At 42.4% G+C, this 25,926-nt stretch overlaps 1 protein-coding gene across 10 annotated transcripts in view; it reads right to left on the bottom strand.

Moving 5' to 3' along the window:
* The window catches only part of LOC138978661 (basement membrane-specific heparan sulfate proteoglycan core protein-like), a 307,598-nt gene extending 283,734 nt beyond the window's left edge, over positions 1 to 23,864 (bottom strand). For all 10 annotated transcript variants that reach the window (XM_070351439.1, XM_070351441.1, XM_070351449.1 and 7 more), the window contains exon 1: positions 23,495 to 23,864. In XM_070351439.1, coding sequence (XP_070207540.1) covers positions 23,495 to 23,593 — 99 coding nt within the window. In that variant the 5' untranslated portion in view covers positions 23,594 to 23,864. The remainder of the gene's footprint in view (positions 1 to 23,494) is intronic.
* Positions 23,865 to 25,926: the final 2,062 nt, after the last annotated feature.

Below are 25,926 nucleotides of genomic sequence, written 5' to 3'. Positions count from 1 at the left end.
ACTTCGATATTGCATTTCAGCATGGAGGCTTAAAAATTAATAATGACTTTGGTCATTAAAAATCTGAAAATTGTAATTAATTTTTTTATATAAAACGATCCAAAATTACTTTTATTTTATTTATCATCATGTTCTGATTCCAAAAACATATAAATATGTTATATTTGGATTAAAAACAAGCTCTGAAAATTAAAAATATAAACATTATGATTAAAATTAAATTTCCGAAATCGTTTTAAAAACAATTTCATCTTATTCCTTGTCGGTTCCTGATTCCAAAAACATATAGATATGATATGTTTGGATTAAAAACACGCTCAGAAAGTTAAAACGAAGAGAGGTACAGTAAAGTGTGAACAGGCTCGTCACTTTCACTGCCTTTTGCACTAGCGGCGGACTACGGTCATTGTGAAAAAAATGCAGTGCGTTCAGTTTCATTCTTTGAGTTCCACAGCTTGACTAAATGTAGTAATTTCGCATTACGCGACTTGTTTTTTCTTACGTCGTGTAAGCTATTCCCGTCTATTTTTCTCTGTTTCGCTGACAAATGGTTTTAATGTGCGCCATCCCTACCCACCGCCCATTCTTCAAGCCTTCCCACCCCTGCAATTAAAAGTTCATTCAGTGCTAACGATAGTCCTTTGAATCAAGCCATAACGAATGCAGCCAGACCTATGATTTCACGCTATCCGCCATTGAAAGAACTGACATCGCAACTGATAGAATTCGTACGCACGGGCAGACCGACAAATAGTTGTCATTTTCATGGTCATTATTTACCTGTAGACCGACAAATTAATACTAATGGCTTGATTTGTATTCAGAAGCATGAGAGGTAGAATTAATTACCCAAAATGGGGTCAGCGGGAGACACACATCTGATGGTTTGATCTGCTTCTGCATGGGCCTTTTGCATTATGACATACCCGTGTCGACTCGGTATTTCTATGCACCTTCCAGCACAGTGGGGGAAGGGGGTGATGGAGGGGGGGGGGGGGGGTTCGAGGGGGGGGGGGGGGGTCCGACTTGAACAGTTCTGAAAAGCTACGTCCTAGCTCTCAACACCCACCAGACATAACACCCGTTCTTCATTCTAAGTATGCAAATAGCAATTCACATACATCAACATATATTTGAAATATCAATTTACACAACTGTGACACAGGATCTTACAGAATTACGCAATAGTTCCTCTTCGAGTTAGGACGGGAATTCTTCAATAGGATTAGAAGCTCTGAATCTATCCTACGAGGGGGGGACGTGGGAGGGAAGATTATCTGCCTACAAAATTGACTCAAGCCCAGATGCCTGTTACCATAAATATGACCTAATCGCTCTTGTCCCATATTATCTGCAAGCTCACTCTCAAACCATTTCCTGTGTGAGTCAGTCAGTAGGTCCTAGCTAGACTCCGACAGAGATTATTTTCCTAACATTGACTAGTAGGGTATCTTCACAGGCCTGACTCAGCCGTTCTCTCCAATTTATGGGATGTGTTCAGTCAACGAAATAAATCAAATCAGGTCACTTGTCGACCCAAAATAAAAGTGTAAAAAACAAAAGCATCGCGGAAACAGCGACCTCGGGCTAACCTCGGGCTAACATACTTGTTTGGCTGGCAGATATAGGCCTACTGCATCAACAACAGTAGAGCGCCGCGGCGAAGAAAAACAAATAAATTTGTAAGAGGTAGTGAAAATAAACTTTCCTCCAGTAGAGAAAAGATCAGAGAGCACTTGGAAGGACTTACTCCTGATCCGTACCAGTTGTCACAACCACTGGGGTAGAAAATCGATTTCCCGCCCTCCACTGTCATGTCTACCCGCACAACAATAGGTCGGGTATGTATCAGGTAGCGCAAGGTGTTCGGGAGGGAATCATGGCTTGATTCACCCTTTGTGTGGGGGTCTCACCTCAAGGGAAAAGGTGACATAAGGGCAGGTAAGACGAAACCATTCTGGTGGAAGTAAACCGTCTGACTTAGGGTATTCCAGTGCATCGGATGTCTGGAGTTTTGTGTTATTTTTTACAAGGGTCAAAGGATTAACAAACAAGTCGCGTAAGGCGAAAATACAATATTTAGTCAAGTAGCTGCCATTTTTCAGCAAGACCGTATACTCGTAGCATCGTCAGTCCACCGCTCATGGCAAAGGCAGTGAAATTGACAAGAAGAGCGGGGTAGTAGTGGGTTGCGCTAAGAAGGATAGCACGCTTTTCTGTACCTCTCTTTGTTTTAACTTTCTGAGCGTGTTTTTAATCCAAACATATCATATCTATATGTTTTTGGAATCAGGAACCGACAAGGAATAAGATGAAAGTGTTTTTAAATTGATTTGGACAATTTAATTTTGATAATAATTTTTATATATTTAATTTTCAGAGCTTGTTTTGAATCCGAATATAACATATTTATATGTTTTTGGAATCAGAAAATGATGGAGATTAAGATAAACGTAAATTTGGATCGTTTTATAAATTTTTATTTTTTTTTACAATTTTCCGATTTTTAATGACCAAAGTCATTAATTAATTTTTAAGCCACCAAGCTGAAATGCAATACCGAACCCCGGGCTTCGTCGAAGATTACTTGACCAAAATTTCAACCAATTTGGTTGAAAAATGAGGGCGTGACAGTGCCGCCTCAACTTTCACGAAAAGCCGGATATGACGTCATCAAAGACATTTATCAAAAAAATGAAAAAAACGTTCGGGCATTTCATACCCAGGAACTCTCATGTCAAATTTCGTAAAGATCGGTCCAGTAGTTTAGTCTGAATCGCTCTACACACACACACACACAGACAGACGCACATACACCATACCCTCGTTTCGATTCCCCCTCGATGTTAAAATATTTAGTCAAAACTTGACTAAATATAAAAATGCTAACATACATTTTGTTTGTTCTGCTTTCACTGAACATTTACGTTTCTGTTGTAAAGGGGCATGCATGTCGCTTTGAAATAATGGACAGCTATTTAGGGTGGGGACAATGTAAAGTAATGCAGACGGTGAGAGAAAGAAAGAGAGAAGAGAAGAGGAAGAAAGACTGAGATGATGATGACGACAACGACGATGACGGACGATGACGATGACGACGATGATGATGATGACGACGATGATGACGATGATGATGATGATGATGATGATGATGATGATGATGATGATGATGATGATGATGATGATGATGATAGCCCGTCCCCATCCCCTCACCCCAGATGATAGCCAGAAGGCGATTCATAAGCAAAACTCTACATCATAAACGGCTGAACCTAACCACTAATCTCTCCCGTAAACACACACACACACACACACACACACACACACACACACACACACACACACACACACACACACACACATACAGCAGTACTGATAACGCAACATTCGCAACGCAGAACACTTATTTCACCGTCTCACGCAGTTCCAGACCAGGTAGGACTGAACAGGTAACACGAGCAGGTACACACTCTTGGCAAGGTGCGATCCCAATCTCACGCCTCTATAACGCTCTCTAACCAAATCGTCTGCCGTGTAAATTAACTCTCCCGCCTCTGGTATTGCCTCAGAGAGGTAATGAAGCGAGATTCCATCAGAAGAGCGCGATGAGTAGTGCTCACGCTGTGCACAAAGCGCTGATAACACCCAGGGGTGTGGAGGGAGGATCAAAGTGAGAAGCGTATCTCACCCCCCCCCCCCCCCCTGCACTGCTATGACCTGCCCCACTTCTGGGACTAAACTTGCATCTCATCTTGATGCACTGCAATGTTTATCTAACGGTTTCTCTCTGTGACGGTTCTTCTCATTTAAAGGCCTGCAGCACCGGAACTGTACAACAAAGTTTTAGCTCAGCAGAGCACGAAACGAGGCTGAGAACAATACTGTTTGCTCTATCAGGCGGTGCAAGTAACAACGTAGAAATGTTCGTCGCTGCCAAGTCTGACACATTATTTCTTACTATACATTCATCAGCCTACGTACGTCTTATTTCTGCTGCCTTTTTTTAATGTTGATACGACCAGATAAAGGGCACCGATTTAATTAAATAAAATCGCAAGAGGAACCAAGAGCTGCTACTGTTATCTTGGGCAATGTAGTAACGATTTCCGTCGCAGCCAAGTCAGAAAAAAAAAACTTTGTACATCTTATCTAGCGTTGCTGCCTATTTCAGAATGCTGATACGGTCAGAGACGGTGCACTGATTTCATGAATAAAATCGCACGAACGAACCAAGACTCCTCTACTGCCTTTATTAAATAAAATCGCAAGAAAAAAACTGAGACTCTTTTGCTGCTTTCACAAACTAAAATCGCGAAAGTGAAAAATTCAGACAACGTTCCCCCCTAGCATAAACTACCAGCATTCTTCGACGGTGGGTGCAGGCGGTGGGGGCACGGAAAATGAAATTGCAATGCAAGCACGTCAAGTTTCTGCGAAAACCAGAATCTCTACGGGAATGTGATCTCACCGGCTCAGTGGGGAGAAGTTGCTGTAATGACTGGTTCTGTTGATGCAGCATTTCTAAAGCCTGGCGCTCACCTATGTAACTTCAGCAGGACAGACGACGCACTGCAGATTATCCCAGCCCGCTACACGTTGCGTGAAAGGAAAACAGGCCAAGAGTACTCGTCATAATCCCTATCGCAGCATCAATAATATGCAGTGCGTCGTCTGTGCCGCTGACTCTGCGCAGGTATAATCTGCCCTTAACCGCCTCGCACGTGTCGCAGACGTTGCAATGAAGTTCTAAGATCTCAACAGAAAAAGACGCAAAAGAGGGGGGGGGAGTAGAGGGGGGGGGGGGGGGGGGGGGGAGAGAAGTAGGAGGGGGAGAGAAGTAGGAGGGGGGGAAAAGGAGGCAGAAATTGAAAAGAAAAGAAACCTATTATTACGTTGATGTAGGCGGTGGCAGAGGCGACGACGCGGATAGAAAAGCGGTTGAATATGAAGATTGTGATAATGACGAATCACGATGACGATGATGATGATGAGTAGGAGTAGGAGGAGGAGGAGGAAGAGGAGAAAGAGGAGGAAGAAGAGGGTGATGATGATGATGATGATGATTATGATGATGATGATGATGATGATGATGATGATGATGATGATGATGATGATGCCATTTTTATCAGTGCGTGTATACATTTACAGCGATAACAATATAATCTTGAGATCGGGCGTACTTCGCGCCTTGAAAATTGTATGATGCTAGCTATAGGAGCCGAGAACAAGAACAAGGGTCTATAAATTATACAATTATACAACTCAAGCCAATTCTAAGACAACTGCGGTTGTTTAATTTTCACTCCGCAACCATAACTCGGGATTTACCGAATGTTCAGAGCTGTAATGTTCAACAGTGGTACATGCCATGCAAAGGATCAACAAGAAACACACATACGCAACAACAAAAAATAAAGCCCCATCCAGAAAACCAACATTGCAACCTCCTGCCGGCAAAAGTTTTCGGAAGTGCTAAACTCTCAGCTAAAGTGGGGTGAGAAAGCTGTACAAATGTCGTGGCACAGTCAGCTTGATAAAGTCTTTCCAGAAGGTGCAGGCAGCATCAACGGTGCTGCAATATCTACATACTGCACTTTCTCCCCCGGCCTAGACAAAAAAAGAAATAATGGTGCAAAGCATCAACGGTGCTGCAATATCTACATACTGCACTTTCTCAACCGGCCCAGACAAAAAAAGAAATAATAGTGCAAAGCATCAACGGTGCTGCAATATCTACATACTGCACTTTCTCCCCCGGCCTAGACACAAAAAAAGAAATAATGGTGCAAAGCATCAACGGTGCTGCAATATCTACATACTGCACTTTCTCCCCCGGCCTAGACACAAAAAAAGAAATAATGGTGCAAAGCATCAACGGTGCTGCAATATCTACATACTGCACTTTCTCCCCCGGCCTAGACACAAAAGAAATAATGGTGCAAGCAGCATCAACGGTGCTGCAATATCTACATACTGCACTTTCTCCCCCGGCCTAGACACAAAAAAAGAAATAATGGTGCAAAGCATCAACGGTGCTGCAATATCTACATACTGCACTTTCTCCCCCGGCCTAGACACAAAAGAAATAATGGTGCAAGCAGCATCAACGGTGCTGCAATATCTACATACTGCACTTTCTCCCCCGGCCTAGACACAAAAAAAGAAATAATGGTGCAAAGCATCAACGGTGCTGCAATATCTACATACTGCACTTTCTCCCCCGGCCTAGACACAAAAGAAATAATGGTGCAAGCAGCATCAACGGTGCTGCAATATCTACATACTGCACGTTCTCCCCCGGCCTAGACACAAAAAAAGAAATAATGGTGCAGGCAGCATCAACGGTGCTGCGATATCTGCATACTGCACTTTCTCAACCGGCCTAGACAACAAACAAAAAAATAATGGTGCAGGCAGCATCAACGGTGCTGCAATATCTACATACTGCACGTTCTCCCCCGGCCTAGACAAAAAAAGAAATAATGGTGCAAAGCATCAACGGTGCTGCAATATCTACATACTGCACGTTCTCCCCCGGCCTAGACACAAAAAAAGAAATAATGGTGCAAAGCATCAACGGTGCTGCAATATCTACATACTGCACGTTCTCCCCCGGCCTAGACACAAAAAAAGAAATAATGGTGCAGGCAGCATCAACGGTGCTGCAATATCTACATACTGCACGTTCTCCCCCGGCCTAGACAAAAAAAGAAATAATGGTGCAAGCGAACAGAGTACATGTGGAACTCTTCTTGAGAGATCCCCCATCCCCGAAAGCGGCATGTGGCTGCCTAAATGGCGGGGTACAAACAGTCATACACGCCAAATCCCACTCGTGCAAAAAACAAGAATGTTCGTAGGAGTTTCAGCCCATGAACGCAGAAGAAGACTACCATCGATTAAAACTTTCCTTTGCTTTTTCAGATATTTTTCGTGTTGGTTTTTTTTCAGGTGTTCTGTTCATAACGTCTTTAAATTTAATGTTAAGACTTCCCCCGTTTTACTTATCATAAGAGCTTGCTTGTTTATATTTTCTGTTCAGAAAGTCCGTATAGATAATAAACCCCTTTTAAAGACTTTACCCCACTCTTAAGAACTTGTTTTTTCATTCTATTTTCTGCTCATAACCTCCGTAAATTTACTCTTTCGTAAAGATTGTCCCTGTTTTTAGAGCTTGCTTTTCCAGATTTTCTTGTTCATAACCTCTGCAAATTTACCCCTATTTTAAGACGTTCTCCTTTTTAAGACCTGCATAGTTTTCTCCTATTTTTGTTGGACTTAAAAGGGGGTTCCGCTGTGCGTCAATAATGTGCTATAAAAAGAATGTTTTAAAAACTCGGGATATTGCCCACACAGCCATAGCAAAGCGATGTTTAACGGTGCACTTCATATGAATAACGAATGAGAGTTCGCATACACACGCTAAAATATTTCCCATTGACATTCACGCCCGTCTGTCACCTGACATAAGAAGTGAGGGCCCAGCTGAATGAGAACGATGACCTAATTTTAAATTCATTCAATGTAGAGAAGGAAATGATGAAGTTCACATTATTTCAGCTACAATCTTTAAACGGAGGAAAAGAAGGGTGCACATAACTTCATCACTACGTTATAATACTCAATGCAAAGCTCGTTTTACTGCTCATACCACATGCTTTGAAATTGTACCATGGAATTCAAAGTATGTTGTTGGACGGGGGTGAGATATAGATACACATGTAAGTTAAAATACAAATACCTGTATCAGTGAGTGCATAATTAAGTGTGTGAATGTCAGGCAGATACGTCAATACAGCGCACGTTCCTATCTTCAACACAGATTGTTTAAATTGTAAACTCTGTTTATCCGAGGTTTTGCGTTTTATTTTTGTGCTGGTAATATTTTCTGAGATGTTGCATGTTGCCATGAAGAAGCAAAACTATACGCGAAGATTTTATATTCAATTTTGTCTTCAAAATAAACTCACACACACACACACACACACACACACACACACACACACACACACACACACACACACACATCTATATATATACGACTGTCTGTGTGTGTGTGTGTGTGTGTGTGTGTGTGTGTGTGTGTGTGTGTGTGTGTGTGTGTGTGTGTGTGTGTGTGTGTCCGCGATGCACGGCCAAAGTTCTCGGTGGATCTTTTTCAAACTTGGAGACCGTATTCAGCTACACCCCGGACACAACCTCATCGATGAGATATTTCAACACGTGCTCTCAGCGCGCAGCGCTGAACCGATTTTGGTTTTTCTCTGAATCCATTCCCAGTAACTCTTCCTTATCTTCTCCAGTGTTTTCAGTCGCGTTTATCTCCCTTCCTCCGTGCGGTGCGCCGGCAAAGCCGGCGTACACCCGGCATAGCCGGGTCCCCGGCACAGCCGGGTATTCGGCTCGACTTCTTCCCGGCGCAGCCGTACCCGGCGAAGCGGGTATTCATCTAGTATATATTATATATATATATAGACATATCTTACAACAGAACCTACAATGTCTAGTAACAAGTGTTTGCCTCCTACACTCAGCAGCTCTGAGAAAATAAATTAGAGTGGGTACCATCGTACCGTGAACAGGGCATCGTAAAGCAGGACGGTATAACTTGCTTTCCAGACCCAGCACCCAGAGCCTAGTATCCTAAATCAGCTCGGTGGCTCTTCAGAGAGTGTGGAGCTGTCAAATGCTGGTTTTTTCTTCTTGTTCTTTTTTTCTTCTTTATTTTTCTTCTTTTTAACCGAGCGTTTAGTGAGGGAGTGGTAGGAACTTAGGCCTGTCGAGCTCGGTGAACGCTTGATAAAACAAAATTAGAAAAAATAAAATAAAAATTATAGCATCTGACAGCTCCACACTCTCTGAAGAGCCACCGAGCGTTCATCGAGATCGACAGTCTCAGTTCTTACCACTCTCTCACTGTCTTGTCTTGCCTTCCCTTATTTACTACACACGACGCCAAACTTTCCAAGCTGTGTTGTTGCCTTCTATGTAAAGGCGTGTTTCCCCCCTGCCTACTCTTCCCGTTAACGACCTCATAATGTGTCTTTTTGACCCCCTGCCAACACCGACGACTTGTCGACAAAAAGTCGTTGCGGTCACGAAGGGCAAAAGGAGCGCCCCCTGCTTTTGTGTCATCGAGTCTGGGAGCCCCGAGCACTGCTGCGACCAGTGCACTGACCTAATTTAATAGTCTGACAGTGGTTTATAGACGAACACCTTACACTGAGGCAGGCCAATCTGAGCGTTGATCGTTTGGGTGCGCAGACGTGATTCCCTTCCGCCAAAGGGTATAGGGAGAGAACTACGTCAGGGAAAACGATAATTGTTGGAATCATTACACGCTTGGCGGAGTAATTCTTAAAAGGAGCGTTTTTCAACATTTCGCAGCTGGGAAAAGTCTCTTAAGCTGATTCCGCTAGCTTACACGGTGTTTGATTTCAGCTAGTTCCAATGTAACGTGTATAAAATGCTAACAGGATTTGTACGTGCCATTGAGGACACTTGCAAAGCATAACGTGTAAAGCATTGTCCATTTTCCTACTCAGTCATTTCAGGTGACCGTGCATGGATTCAAGAAAAAACACCACATCAAAAATGTTTTTTTAGAAAAAACAACCAACAACACACAACCCTCGCATTCTTTCATAACCGTTTATAACTTAACCCCAAAATGTACGATAACGGCAGTGGTTTGCTCCTTGATTCGTATATTCTTCGTGTTCAACTGTTCCAAATGAGTATGCTATTAACCTTGATCTCATTTGCCAAAAATAATAATAATACTTTATTTTCTTCTACTTCTTGCGTTCGCCGTCACACCATCAGGTTAGTCTGCGAGACGAATGACGTCGTGGCTTCCAGGTCTTGTCTGCTCCCATAGAGTTTGGTGCGAAGAGGGAATACTTTATTTTAACTGAACTTCAAGGCATTTCATAACAGCGACAACAACAGTTGCCAAACTCAGCAAGATCACAAACTAGCTGTACAAAGTTTTAAGGCGGTTTTTAATTGAGCCCCATGTCGACTTCGCGAAGTCTATTTACCGAAAACTCAGTGCTAAAGCTTCGTGCGGCCAGCTTCTCGAAGTATACTTCGAATAGTCGACTTCGCCCACAGGCATTACAGAAGCTTGAAAATGTCTGTGCGCAAATTCCCGCCTGTGTTTCCACTACTCAAGGGAAAGTCTTCAAACAAAGGTTGTTTTTATGATGAAGCCCCAGTAGCGACTATAATTATCTAGCACCCCGGTGATGATGGTGGCGTGTTTGCCTTGGCATTACAACCAGAGGGGAGTCGTTCTGCTTAACCCATCAACCCATCATACATGAGTGTGTACCATCACAGTTTGTGAACTACACATCACGATGCATGCGTGTACACAGTTGCGACTTCATCGTCTGCCAAGCAGAAACAGAAAAGTAGACTTTTTTGTATTTTCGTTATCCCAAAAATCGATACAGTTTTGCAATATATATGTCAAGGCTGTAGTGCGTAAGGTACAGTCTAAAGTAATTCTGCGTGAAATGAAAACGAAGTCGGTTAATATTCTACTAATGTCAGCATCACTCTCAGTTGTGAATAACGTTTAGATAAAATAGATACATGTACTCATATTGTCATAAGCCTGCTCATCAACACAAACATCCAACCAGGAACCGCTACACAATGCCGGTTATGCAAGAAACGTGTATACCTTCGTTTTTGGACAATGAGTTTACTATCAGCCGCTGTCATTCAGGGTTTTACAGAAAGAAAACTATCTGCAAAAAAAAAGTTCACGGAGTTTTGCATGCAGCATACATTACTGAAGCTCAGTCGAGACAGATTTAGAATATAAATTTATACCGGCCTCTTCGTCGTAAATTTCTTTGTTTAAACTCTGTTTCACTAAAAACATGCTTTTCCAAACGAGCAGCTAGCGATGCCGTACTGGCAATAGAAAACAAGTTAACACTGCAGCGTAAACAATATCCCTTATCAACAACTTTTCTTATCAGAAGAAACACCCCTTGCCGGTGGGAAACGCAGAATGTCTTCATCGTGCGGAATAGGAAGTTGAAGTAATTTCTCAACAACGAAGGACTACTCTGACAATTACTGCCTGCAAAAGGCAAAACGAACCTTTTTTTATCAGCAGATAAGTCGCCCACGCCACGCCTACAATCACAGAGCTAGTCTTGAGAACGGTCTGGCATTTTGACTACAGGGGGTTTGCGATGTTGTAATGGCCTATTTGGTGTCGGCTGTGTCAGCAGTTCGCGATAAGTCTCGGAACACCGTTCGTGTCTGACGTGCACTGAATAATAGCCTCTACAAAGACCAAAAGCGAAATCTTCGATGTAGGCTTAATACAACATTAAAATCAAAGAAAAACACACAAGTCTAACAATGCGGAGGACAGTTTAGAAGTATGTTGATGCTTTTAGCATTCGTTCTCGGCACGATAAGTTGACAGTAACGCAGACCTGTTTGTGGTTTTTTTCCACAGTTTTTTTTCCATCATCTCTCTTCAAAATATGTCTGCTATAACTATATATTATAAATTGTGCTATAATTCTGGATTAGGAAACAAAAAGTGGATCTGTTATAATCTCCATCCCGGCTTCTCACGCAACAGAAACCGTAAAATATCTTGAGTAAAGTTTACGGATTGTTTTTATATTTAGTCAAGTTTTGACTAAATATTTTAACATCGAGGGGGAATCGAAACGAGGGTCGTGGTGTATGTGCGTGCGTGCGTGCGTGTGTGTGTGTGTGTGTGTGTAGAGCGATTCAGACTAAACTACTGGACCGATCTTTATGAAATTTGACATGAGAGTTCCTGGGTATGAAATCCCCGAACGTTTTTTTCATTTTTTTTATAAATGTCTTTGATGACGTCATATCCGGCTTTTCGTGAAAGTTGAGGCGGCACTGTCACGCCCTCATTTTTCAACAAAATTGGTTTAAATTTTGGTCAAGTATTCTTCGACGAAGCCCGGGGTTCGGTATTGCATTTCAGCTTGGTGGCTTAAAAATTAATTAATGACTTTGGTCATTAAAAATCGGAAAATTGTAAAAAAAAATAAAAATTTATAAAACGATCCAAATTTACGTTTATCTTATTCTCCATCATTTGCTGATTCCAAAAACATATAAATATGTTATATTCGGATTAAAAACAAGCTCTGAAAATTAAATATATAAAAATTATTATCAAAATTAAATTGTCCAAATCAATTTAAAAACACTTTCATCTTATTCCTTGTCGGTTTCTGATTCCAACAAGAAGAGCAAACGCTCGATCGAGTCACTTTCGCAGTTCTGAATATTATATGAGGCATCAGATGGACAGGAAGAAATTGCTATTCACAACACAATGAGTCACGTTCACATAAAATTTGAGCCCGGTCACTTTTATAGTTTCCGAGAAAAGCCCAACGTTAAGTTGTGTGTTGCCGAACAGAAAAGGCTAGTTATCTCCCTTGTTTTTCTGATAACGTTCGTAAAAGGCTACAGATGTAAATACTTTGATGTAAAGAATAATCCTACAAAGTTTCAATCACATCCGATGAACTTTGTCAAAGATATAAAATGTCTAATTTTTCCTTTGACGCTGACCTGTGACCTTGAAAAAGGTCAAAGGTCAACGAAACCATCGTTAAAGTGTAGAGGTCATTGGAGGTCACGACTAAACAAAATATGAGCCCGATCGCTTTGATAGTTTCCGAGAAAAGTCCAACGTTAAGGTGGTGTCTACGGACGGCCGGCCGGACGGCCGGCCGGACAGACTAACACTGACCGATTACATAGAGTCACTTTTTCTCAAGTGACTCAAAAACATATAGATATGATATGTTTGGATTAAAAACACGCTCAGAAAGTTAAAACAAAGAGAGGTACAGAAAAGCGTGCTATCCTTCTTAGCGCAACTACTACCCCGCTCTTCTTGTCAATTTCACTGCCTTTGCCATGAGCGGTGGCCTGACGATGCTACGAGTAAAATGGCATTGCGTTCAGTTTCATTCTGTGAGTTCGACAGCTACTTGACTAAATATTGTATTTTCGCCTTACGCGACTTGTTATTTACTGTGTAAGGGCTTGACTGTCTGCCGTGTTCTTCTTGTACATTTGTTTGAAGACACCACCATAAGCCGTAGGCTGGTTGTTGTTTTCACCCTATGTCGATGTACATTTCCTGAAAATGTAAATATGGGGCGGGGATATAGCTCAGTTGGTAGCGCGCTGGATTTGTATTCAGTTGGCCGCTGTCAGCGCGAGTTCGATCCCAGGTTCGGCGGAAATTTATTTCACAGAGTCAACTTTGTGTGCAGACTCTCTTCGGTGTCCGAACCACCCCCCGTGTATACTACATTGGGTTTGCACGTTAAAGATCCCACGATTGACAAAAGGGTCTTTCCTGGCAAAATTGCTTAGGCACAGTTAATAATTGTCTACCATACCCGTGTGACTTGGAATAAGGCCGTGAAAGGTAAATATGCGCCGACATGGCTGCAATCTACTGGCCGTATAAAATTTCATCTCACACGGCATCACTGCAGAGCGCCTAGAACTGTACCCACGGAATATGCGCGATATAAGCGTCATTGATTGATTGAAATATGAATAAAGATTGTTTAAACCAACAGAAACCGTAAGTGTTCTGCTGCCTAAACCCCTGCATTCCTACACGAATCTGTACAAGCAATAATCTCTACCGGTGACTGTATCAGTCAAGCCGAGCTGCCGCAAATTATAAATAATCACTATCAAGAGTAGCTTGGATAAGATGAAAGCGAAACGCCGGTGACTACAGTGTAACGGCAAACATAAGACAAGAGATGCGTCGTGTCCATCTCGCAAGAACACATGACTGCATACAGTGGGACCCCCTTTTAAGACCCCCAATTTAAGACTTCCTCCCCTTTAAGACCTTATTTTTCTGGATTTCCTATTAATATCCTCTGTAAATTTACCCCCATTTTAACACTCCCTCCTTTCTTAAGACCTGATTTTCTCAGATTTTTGGAGGTCGTAAACGGGGGTTGCCACTGTACAGAAACGAGGTTGTCATCACTTGACCGCTACCGCCGCGCTGTTGTCCAAACAGGACCTGAGTTGATAAAGGACAGTGTATCAACTCACTGACATATTAATGATCCAGTGTTGAGTCCTGAGTGACCACCACCCCGCGGTCGTACAATGCTGGATCTGTTGGGTGAAGGGGTTTGTGTGACAGTAATGGCGCTAATTTTATATTGGTCGTGTGCTGCTGGTTTTCAGTCTGAGTGTTTCTTTGATATAATATACTGCTAGTATTTTGCCTTACCTTGCCTTGGCTTGGCTTGGCTTGCCTTTCCTTGCCTTGCCAGTATTGTCTGACACATTTGTTCGTGATCGACTACTATACATGTCGACTTAAAAATGAAAAATTCAATTTAACGACTCTCTTTCCTAAAAATGTAATCGTCTTCCGTTAACTCTTTACCTCATGTAATCGTCTACAATGTACTTCAGCGAAGCTATCTTGTCTTCAAAAGTTAATTTTATCTTGAAGCCTCGTTATTTCCGCTTCAAAGTGTTTTGCATTGTGGTTGTATCTTCTTGGCACGCTCTTGGTGACACATACAAATCACGTAATTGCACAGGGCTGCCTCATTTTAAACATACAAATCACGTAATTCCACAGGGCTGCCTCATTTTAAACATACAAATCACGTAATTCCACAGGGCTGCCTCATTTTAAACATACAAATCACGTAATTCCACAGGGCTGCCTCATTTTAAACATACAAATCACGTAATTGCACAGGGCTGCCTCATTTTAAACATACAAATCACGTAATTCCACAGGGCTGCCTCATTTTAAACATACAAATCACGTAATTCCACAGGGCTGCCTCATTTTAAACATACAAATCACGTAATTCCACAGGGCTGCCTCATTTTAAACATACAAATCACGTAATTCCACAGGGCTGCCTCATTTTAAACAAATACCTGTCCGCTCAATGGTTGTAGGCTTCGCTTAGTGCACTCAATTAACACAACCTGTCTTTGAGTTTGAGAGTGGAGCGTTCTTTAGACACTCACTGTTACACATAAGTAGATTCACTTTACATCCCGTTAACAACACATTATCAGCATGGTCGACGTGCGCTACTAAATTAATGCCCCTGCCAGCGTAATAATCATGTAAAACTGTTTCTTAATCCCCCCCTCCCAGTAAATCGTCTTGTTCTTGTAACGTATGCACCTTCAAAACGGCAAGTGTAGGTGTACCGTTGTTGTTCTATGCACTTAGCTATTTCAAGTGCACTTTAAAGTGTATTCTTTCTTCTTCTTTGTTGTGTGTCTGTCCCAGCTACAGTGGCGCCCCCTTTGAAGAGCTCAGACATTTTGTGAAATTAAAGTCTCAAAAGGGAAGGAGACTCGAAACGAAAATATATTTACAGACATAATGAAGAAAACATCTGGAGATAAAAATAATAAGCCCGTAAAAGGGGAATATGCTTTAAATCGGAGGGGTGTGTGTGTGTGTGTCTCAGAACGGAGGTCAGGGGGGGCGGGGGGGGGGGGGGTCCGATGTATCACACAGTAATTCTACTACTACATGTACTGTAGTACTACTTCTTACACTCCAGGGTGTATACAGTCAACATGTGTCACGGCCCACGTTTGAGAAATATTTTCCTTCTTTGCAGGGATAAATCTTGGTGACTCTTGTCGTACAAGGTTGACTGCTGGGTGACCCATGCCGTTACTCTTGTAGGGAGCAGAGGTTACAGTGCCGAATACCTGTGTCTACCTGGCTGTTCGCCCAAGCTTTGACAAACTGACGCACTTCACATTGAATTACTGCACTAATAAATTTATCTTATGAATGTCACTACCTTACGGTAGTGGCTCGGCCTTGGTTATAAGCTTCTATTGTTTCTTTTCCTGAGTTAAGGTTCAATCGAAAGACCGATAAATAGTTTTCTTCTGACATTAACAAATAACATCCAAAATTACAGTTTCAAGTACATGTAGGACTATTCGCCTGTCTGTTATTCCTACAACCATGACGAATGGCATTACGTACATGTATACGCTATCATTATGTTGTTTGCTGTCTAGTATGATCATGGTGTTCCTACTTGACAACTATAGCAGTAGTTCTAGCGGTATTGGTGAAGAATTTTTTTTAAGAATGCGCTATTACTGGAACAATTAATCGCTGCGTGTGTGTGTGCGTGTGTGTGTGCGTGTCCATTCCTCCGTCTGTTTTCAGTGTTAATTCGTTTCCATCTAGTACATGTTCTGTCGTTTCGTTTTCCACTTTTTCGTCACAGACTATGGACTCATTGACATAATATGGACACATCCAGCTGTGTGTTGATAACTGAGACTCTCACCCAGGCTACATCCAGAGATATCTCGTCACTAAGACTTCTCTAGTTTCTGAGGCAAACAGAGACAGGTTCAAAACAAATAAAGTCACAGTTCAGCACTCGTCTCAAATGTAACCTTATCCTTACAGTTACATCAAAGAGTTTGGATAATTCTGCCTTCCATCCCTTAGATCCTGCAGGATCGCATCATCTGGCCTGGAAACATGATCCAGAATGTTCTACAGTAACAACCCAGTATCCATTACTAACGACATCTGCGGCGAACAGAGCTCTTTGACAGCAGACTTAGGATAAGCAAAGATAGCTCTTTGACAGCAGAAACTGGGAGACTTGGGATAAGCAAAGGGGGGAAGAGAACTCATACCAACAGAAGGGAATGGAGAGGGAGCTATAAGTCTGTACAACCTACACAATTGTGGTTGGAACATATAACCTGCTCTGTGACAATGACAACGCAGTATATATTACCAACGACATCTGCGGCGAACACAGCTCTTTGACAGCAGAAACTGGGAAGGGGAATACATGAAAATGGGGCATGGAGAGGGAGCTGTAAGTCTGTACAACCTACACAATTGTGGTTGGAACATATAACCTGCTCGGTGAGGTGGAAGCTGTGAGGTCCCCTGTAGGCTTTTTGTGCCCTGTGTGAATCCGATTAGTAGCGACAGTTGTTCAACATGTGTTCTGTGGGGAGCCAGGAAGGAATAAAACGAAGCTGAATGCAGGGTTATGGAGAAAGAAGAGAGGGTTGGCGGAGGGGGTGGGAAAGCAATTTGTTTGAAGCGACTCGATTCCCCGCGCTCTACCAAAACCGTGTCAGCTTTCAACGAACTTAACCACACAATCTCGCTACTCATAATCAAAGCACAGATTACAGCAACATTGACTCTCCAGCCTTCAATTTCAGCTTTGTTTTGTGTAGACTCTAACCTGAAGTGTCCCACGTTTGAACACACTTGTGAACCAGTTGTGAACACTGTGTGTAAAACTATATATATATAATTATACAAGTTTGCAAAAGTAGCACACATTGTAAACACTATTTCGTGTTTACCATCCGTGCTACATTTATTTGTGGAGTTCTACAGTATGTCCTACAGTGTTCACAAAAAGTGTGTTGAAAAGTGGATCACTTCAGTTTACAGTACAGAGATTGCTTCCAACACACTTGAAAAACATAGAATTTAGGCGATTAGCATCATTATGGATTATTTCAGAAGCCTAACTTAAGAGCGCACGAATGCAACACTACCAAAAACCTCGCGTCTTGAACCAAGTTCCCACGCGAAACAGCCTAAACTAAAACTAAAAGATGCCTGTCGCGGTTCATCCTGACCTCAGGTCAAAATGAGTTCGGCTCATTCTCTCCCTGACAGGATGCCTTGAGTTTCCTTGTCTGGCAAGGAAACCGATTTTTTTAAATTTTTTTGTTTTACATATTTAGAGCTTTTTGTAATGTATTATTGATATAAGCAGATTCGCGATCGTCGATAATGATTTTTCATGGTGTTTTGTAATTTTTAAATTACAAAGGAATTGATATGTAAGACAGTTTCAAGCGAGCTATTTTTCGCGGCTGTATTTACTGTGCAAACAACTCTAAATATGGCAAAAGTGTCACGTGATAATCAACCGTTTGGTTTCCGCGCTCACTGGAGCAGACGATTTTTTCTGTAACCAGTTGACAGTGATGAAACCATATATTACGGTCTCCTTCCGGCAGCAGTCCCAAAATTTCGACTTGTTTTGACCTTAGAACGATGTCTTTATCATAACTGTGAAGAACAGAACGGAGATCACTGTCGAAGTCGGCCAATCTGCAATCATTGGCTCACGAAGTGTAGCCTATGCGATCGTAACTTTGTCTGTCTGTGCGTTTGTGCGTTTGTGCGTGTGTGTGTGTGTTTGTGCGTGTGTATGTCTGTGGTAGAAACTTTAACATTTCCGAGTCTATGTGTGAGTGGTTATCCAAGACTATGGATAAAGCTCGCATAAGATTACGTCACGGTCAAAAGTGTTTGACGTCAATTAATGCATCATGACGGCATGCCTCCCTGTAGTCTTTCTCTCTCGCGTGGTGTGTGTGGTCTCGGTCATTGTTATTTTGAGCGGGCCGAGACTATTTGGCAGTCGTGTCCCTGTAAGTAGGCTACATGCAGACAGACAGATCTAGATCTAGTGTCTCTCTTTCTTGCACAGTGTCACCTAAGCTTACTGTGTGTGTGGGTGTGTATGTGTGACGGAGTGATTGAGTTTGTGTTACTGTTTGTTTATTTCTTACGTGAGCCTTGAAGGCTTCGCCTCTTGTTTTCGTCTCGCGAACACTGATCTCAAATTTAGATCAGTGCTCGCGAAAAACATATGGGAGATAACTCTGTATTCTTATTTTGCTAAGATTCGCCGTAGGACTGTAGCGTCCGGTCAGAGAGATAACTGGCGATAGCCGTTGAGCGATGACTGATCAGAATGGCCGCGGTTGGGATGTTCAGACACCCACTTTTCACTTCAGGCTAAACAAGCAGTGAGGCTTAGGTAAGCATGGAACTTGTCTCGCACATGTCTGCAAGTAAGCTCACGACTATAGCCAGACACTGCTCTGACACACTTTTCACCCTCTCGCCTGACACCATTCTAATTGACAACGTATGTAGGGGTGGGATCACACCAGAGTGGCAAGCAAAGTTTAGAAGAATGTGTGGACACCTCTGACATTTCAGTCTTGTCTACTGCCTGTTGTTAATGTCATTCCATTGATTCCAAACTAATCGTCCGTTAACTTTTTCCGCCTTTAAGTTAAAAAGAACATGACTGTGATGCAAACACGTGTGTTTCAATGCGTTTTTGAGTGTGAGTACGTATTAATAGTTCTAAGTGAGGGCGCAAGAGAGAGAGAGAGAGAGAGAGAGAGAGAGAGAGAGAGAGAGAGTGTGTGTGTGTGTGTGTGTATGTGCGTGCGACGGTGTGTGTGTGTTTGTGTATGTATGTGCGCGCGTGCGTGTGTATGTGCTTGTGTGTGTGTGTGTGTGTGTGTGTGTGATGCATGCGAGCGAGCGTCCCCGCGCACATTGAAACCTGTGTGTGTGTTTGTAGTTTACCTTCTCTTGTAAGGACATTTAAATGTAGGCCAATCGTAGTGATGTACTTCAGCTAAAAGAAAAGAAACAGGTTTGACAACCAGGATCCTTGTTAACGGAGACTCCCCGTGGTCACGCCATTACCAACAGTTGTGGTATAAAACAGTGGTATAAAATTTGCTCTATTCGTTCAGTGAACTTCAACTCTGCCGACTCAAGTCCGAGCTTAAACGTTGACTTTTATATCACGATTACTGATTTATAAATAAAAATAAAACTTTAATCACGCACGAAATTATATGGGTCAGTAAATGTCGTCACTGTCTGTGTGTAAGAACGTTTGTATACATGTACATGTATGTTTTTCTTTGCTAGTCTGTCTGTGCGTGTCTTTACACGTGCGCGTGCGCGTGTGTGTGTGTGTGTGTGTTTCAGGCTCTCTGCCTGTCTCTTTCTCTGTGTCTGTCTGGGTCCTCAATTGAAGCTAACCTGGTCAAATAAAAACGCCTACTCCAGACGACACAAAAAGCTTTCACATTTAAAAGCAAAGTTTACATAATTTATGCGGATGTTCGCAAACTGTCTATTTTCTGCAGCATGTAAACTGACGCCGATGATCATTCATGACTATAAAAAAAACAAGTCGCGTAAGGCGAAATTACTACATTTAGTCAAGCTGTGGAACTCACAGAATGAAACTGAACGCACTGCATTTTTTTTCACAATGACCGTAGTGCGCCGCTTGTGCATAACGGAGTGAAACTGACGAGCCTGTTCAGCGCGGTAGTGGTTTCGCTGTGCTGCATAGCACGCTTTTCTGTACCTCTCTTCGTTTTAACTTCCTGAGCGTGTTTTTAATCCAAACATATCATATCTATATGTTTTTGGAACCAGGAACCGACCAGAAATAAGATGAAATTGTTTTTAAATCGATTTCGGAAATTTAGATTTGATCATAATTTTTATATTTTTAATTTTCAGAGCTTGTTTTTAATCCAAATATAACATATTTATATGTTTTTGGAATCAGGAAATGATGTAGAATAAGATGAACGTAAATTTGGATCGTTTTATATTAGAAAAAATTTATTACAATTTTCAGATTTTTAATGACCAAAGTCATTAATTAATTTTTAAGCCACCAAGCTGAAATGCAATACCAAAGTCCGGCCTTCGTCGAAGATTTCTTTACAAAAATTTCAATCAATTTGATTGAAAAATGAGGGTGCCGCCTCAACTTTTACAAAAAGCCGGATATGACGTCATCAAAAGTATTTATCGAAAAAACGAAAAAAACGTCCGGGGATATCATTCCCAGGAACTCTCATGTCAAATTTCATAAAGATCGGTCCAGTAGTTTGGTCTGAATCGCTCTACACACACACACGCACAGACAGACAGAGACACACACACACACACACACACATACACCACGACCCTTGTCTCGATTCCCCCTCTATGTTAAAACATTTAGTCAAAACTTTGCTCGTGGGAGGTGAGCGATTTCCTTCACGCGGGGATTGACGAAGCTGTACTGTCTTGGTGAAAAAATACAGTGCGTTCAGTTTCATCCCGTGAGTTCGACAGCTTGACTAAATGTAGTAATTTCGCCATACGCAACTTGTTTGTTTATTGCTTGGACATCAATCAATCAATCAATGAGGCTTATATCGCGCATATTCCGTGGGTACAGTTCTAGGCGCTCTGCAGTGATGCCGTGTGAGATGAAATTTTATACGGCCAGTAGATTGCAGCCATGTCGGCGCATATTTACCTTTCACGGCCTTATTCCAAGTCACACGGGTATGGTAGACAATTATTAACTGTGCCTAAGCAATTTTGCCAGGAAAGACCCTTTTGTCAATCGTGGGATCTTTAACGTGCACACCCAATGTTTTGTAACTAACACATTGGCTATAACTATGACACCCCATTAGCAATAATCAGACGCTTGTAGATGGATACATCACCAATTCAGTTATTGCTTTACAAATCTGTGTATACAACAACAGTATTACACTTGCATACAATTCCAAAATCGGCGTGTGTGTATACGTGCAAACGTTGTACATAGGTGTGTACAAGTACAACATTCGCTCCACCCATTTCCTAGCACCCCTGACTCAGACTCCCAGCTCCACCACTCTCGGAGAATGAGTCTAAAGGGGAAACTGTTCCAGACATAGCCCAGGAAAAGCGCTTCCTTGCGTCTCCACATTCCACCACCCCCAAATCCGTTGGCAAACACCAAGGCAACAAATAGTCTGCAAACGCACACATCACGAAAGTAGTGGGCCTGGTATAGGGGACACCTCACTCAAACCGCAAAGGGGGCGGGGGGAGGGGGGACTAAAGGGCATTGGAGGAGGTGGAGGTGGGGGGGGGGGGTGGGGTTGGGGAGGATGGAGCGTGGCTGTCTAAAATTGACACAAAAGCATCAAAACCCGGATCCCCACTCGCCATTTTCCAAAGTTAAATGTCTGGGTCGAGGAGTAACTGGGTAGGTTGGCTGAGTGGCGGGGTGGAGGTCGGCTGAGTGGCCGGGTGGAGGGTGTCTGAGTGGCGGGGTGGAGGGTGTCTGTCTTGGCGTTGATCCAGAATCACGCCAGACTGCTTATTCATCACAAGTGCAATGCAGCTCTCCCCCTCGTATCTCCGACTGGACAATTTTGTCGAGTCCTGCCCTACTCGAGGAAGACTTAGGACTGATTTGTTGAGCCCAACATTGTATGCAAACATGCGAGGGCCCCCTTGCTATCAGTACGAATACCGTCACTGTTCTTGTGCTCCAGTTCAGTGTGACGGTATAACATCGTCTGGAGTACAAGGTACACAGCGAAAGGCAAAATGTCACAGCGACTAAGTACTATTTCTGTTTGCTTTAAAACATGACTAAAATGCACTGAGTGAGAGGTTTGATCCAAATGCCCCATAGGCGTGTCTCTCGCCACATCATGATTAGTCAACACCCCAGTAGGCCCTACCCCCAAATCCTTTTTCTTCTTTTTTAATACACTGTTCACGGAGTTTCCTTCTGCAGGTGTGTTACATACATGTTTGAAGTGCTTGCTATTTTATTTTATTTTTTACAATTTTGATAAATGATTGCCCGATGCTTTTTAAAAATAGTGTTCTTTACGGTAAACTCTGTCTTTATTTATGTTTTTTTTTTTTAACTATCAGTGCAACTTTAGAAACAGTGAGAATCAGAACTATCGGGTACCGTCAGAACTATCATATCAACATATTTCTGCTTATTCTTCTGACTCAGAATTTTCATCTGGATCAGTGCTTCCACTGACTCAGTGTCAAGTAGCATGAACTATCCTCAGCTGTAATTTCTTAAATTTGAGCTATAGTAGACAGCTGTGCCTGTTTTCTCCTTTTTTGTGCGTGCAATTTACATTCTGATGAAAATCGACAACAACAAAAATCAATGTATATTGACAATACAAAACAAAAACAAAACATCATTGCATGATATCTCCGTACGCACCCGCACACACTTGGACGAGTTTTGACGCAACAGAAAGGCGTTTGACCACAACAAACAATACGAACGGTACATCAAAAAAGAAACGTCAGCGGATTTTAAGTGCATGCAATCGAACAGGTGTTTTACTGGTTTGCTTGCTGCAAATATCAAAGAAAATGTCTGAAATTTGCCTCCGTCCCATCACAAGTAAACTTGAGAGCGACGTCATTTTCAGAAGAAACCATTCCGACAAGTGCCTTCCGACAAAGCAGTGTCGGTGAACATACACAGGCCTCTCATCTTCGGCCCGAGAACGAAATTAGAAAAGCAACATTTCGCTGTTAGGCAGTATTTACCTTGCAATTTAACGACGAACGTGTCTTGTTTGAAAAGGGAAACGCAAGCTTCTTCACAGACTTGTTACAAAAGTTTCGCAGCCAAACAATGGAAGCGGAACGGCGTAGCAGACGACACTTTCGTTCTCACAAAAAGATCGCTTGTTCAGCAGATTTTCTTCAACATCAGCAAATGAAAAGTAGTACAAGTTTGAATGAAAAATGTTCACTTACCGTGTTTTCTGCCAAAACACATCCAATCAGTAAAGATGCAACAATAACAAAAGTTTTGCAGTCGCCCAAATTGAGCGCTAGAGTCCGAAGTTTCGCCATACTCCGGTGTGGAGCAAGGAAGGGGGTTTGGAAGTCCCCTGTATCACAGACACAAAAACGGTGTGCACAACGCACTACCCCCTCCTCACAAACAACACACACACACCACAGTAGGGGTAGCGATCAGTCAGGAGAAATCCTTATTCTGCATATCTGCCCTTTTTCGACGACTTTGAAACTTTCTTCGATCTACCGACAGTCCACAAAGAACTTTCCACGGTAGATCAAAATTTGAGCAGAGCAACCGTGCTACCCCCTTTCCCCTCTCACTCTCGCGTGCACTACACATGGAGATGTTCCAAACTGGGCCCCGCGCGCTATGCGCCCCGTCTCAGCCTATGGAAGGCCACTGGTGTCAAAAGTGGAGCTTCTTGACGCCGAAAATTTGCGTCTCAGATCTAAAATGGCGAAATGTGAGGGAAAAAAAGTGAATGTTTCGTTAAATCTATAATTAAACGTTCCATAAACCAGGTACATACAAGGACCTCAATTGGCGAAATGAGAAAAAATAGTGAATGTTACGTTTAGTCTATAATTAAACGTTCCATGAAACAGCTGCATACAAACTAGCCTTTCTATTTGTAATGTCCCTTGTAGGCTATCGTGGCGAACATTGGATGATTACTGCCTTATTAACCTCACTATTCGAGATTTTGTGTCCCTGCGGAATAAATCTTACACAGTTTATTCTGAATATGTCAGTTAATGGGGCAGTGATAACAACGTTTAACACACAACAGTGCAAAATCCTAAGGAATGTGCTTTGAAATCGTCAGTATTTAACAAAAAAAGGTCATGAATATGATTTAAAAGAGGGACTTTTAAACGTGAAATCGAAAAATCCTCCCCCCCCCCCCCCCCCCCTTAGAAAAAAATATATAAAAATACACTAGTTTTAACACCTTCTATTCTTACTTCATGGGCACTCAGTAGTTCTCGTTTGTACTTTCTCTTTTCATTTACACGTGCGTGTGTTGTTGTTTTAGGTTTATTATTTAGTTTTTTCCTCTTTTCTTTTCATTTATTAATGGGAACTAGAGGGGAGTTGTGTCTCTGACCCAGGTGTTTGCATTAAGCTTAACTTATTGAACACAAATATTCCACGAAAAGGTGAGATGGGAACAGCATGTAGATGGAACGAGAATGAAAGCGGTGAAACATATTTGCTTTGTTCAACACAAAGCTTGAGCGATGTCCATGTTATGACTTAACTACCAACTTGCAGATTTTGCTGCAATAAGTCTTTCGTCCATTTTGAAGCACACACAGGACTTGATTAGCTTCTTGCTGCATGTGACTGGTCAAAGTGAAACCACATACAATGCAAGTTTGATACGACATAAACTAAGGAAGATCAATGGATTTTGTAGTACTGGTCTGGAATGGCTTCATAAAAAGGATATGCAATGCGTTCTCATTTTAATGGCCTAGCGATGAAAGACCTGATTTTCTTGTGTGCTAATTCAGCTGAGCGTGTTTAGCTGTGTGCGTCCGGTTCTCGTCAATCCTTCAGTTTTGACACCACTGGCCTTCCATAGTCGCCCCGCACAAGGCGGTGATCTATTTCCTCGGTCGCCTACATTTTCAAAAGTTATACTGCATGTCTTGTGGCCTGGAAATCGTAGTTGCAGGCTGCGTATTTCCTACACACCAGGGTAACAACAGATGGAAACTGTCATTTGAAATATTTTCAGTGTCGAGTCATACCCAAAACTATTGCAATGAGACTTTTTGTTTGTAAGATGGGCGGTCACAGTCACAGAGGGGAAGTGGGAAGTGTGGCTGAAGGCGTTACAACCAGACTCAGTCAGCGCCCGGCGAACACTGTACCACTGACTAGCATTACGTGTGCAAGACACGGAAAGGTGTGTAGGAGGGCAGGAGATGCCGGGAAGTTTGCAGGATGCCAGCCACGTGTAACCTCCTTTCTCTGGCGGGTATTGCACGATCGTGAGGTGGATGGAGGTGGCCTGATGCAGGGTGGTACGGAACCAGGCCAGCCCAACACATTGCAGTCAGTCATGTTGCACTCAAAGACACACTGTAACCAATTCAGCTTTTCCTCTCACTCAGCTTTCTCATTCGATATGACTTTAGACTGAAATGTTATTTCCTGGTCAAATTAAAGAAGTACTTTTTTTTTTTTTTTAAGAAGAAACGCAGGTCAGTTTCTTGCAAATGAAGGAATTTGGTGGTGAAATCTAATTAGAAAACGTGCACCGCCGATTGGTTGTACGTCCCTTGAATGAGAAGGGAAGGATTTTAGGATGAAGCAAATTTCTAAAAAAACAAGAAATTCCTCCGAGGTAGGAAAAACACCCCCGTCAAAGGGA

The sequence above is a fragment of the Littorina saxatilis genome, linkage group LG10 (genome assembly GCF_037325665.1).
Source record: "Littorina saxatilis isolate snail1 linkage group LG10, US_GU_Lsax_2.0, whole genome shotgun sequence".
In the NCBI taxonomy this organism is placed as follows: domain Eukaryota; kingdom Metazoa; phylum Mollusca; class Gastropoda; order Littorinimorpha; family Littorinidae; genus Littorina; species Littorina saxatilis.
This window is presented reverse-complemented; position numbering and strand designations above follow the sequence as displayed.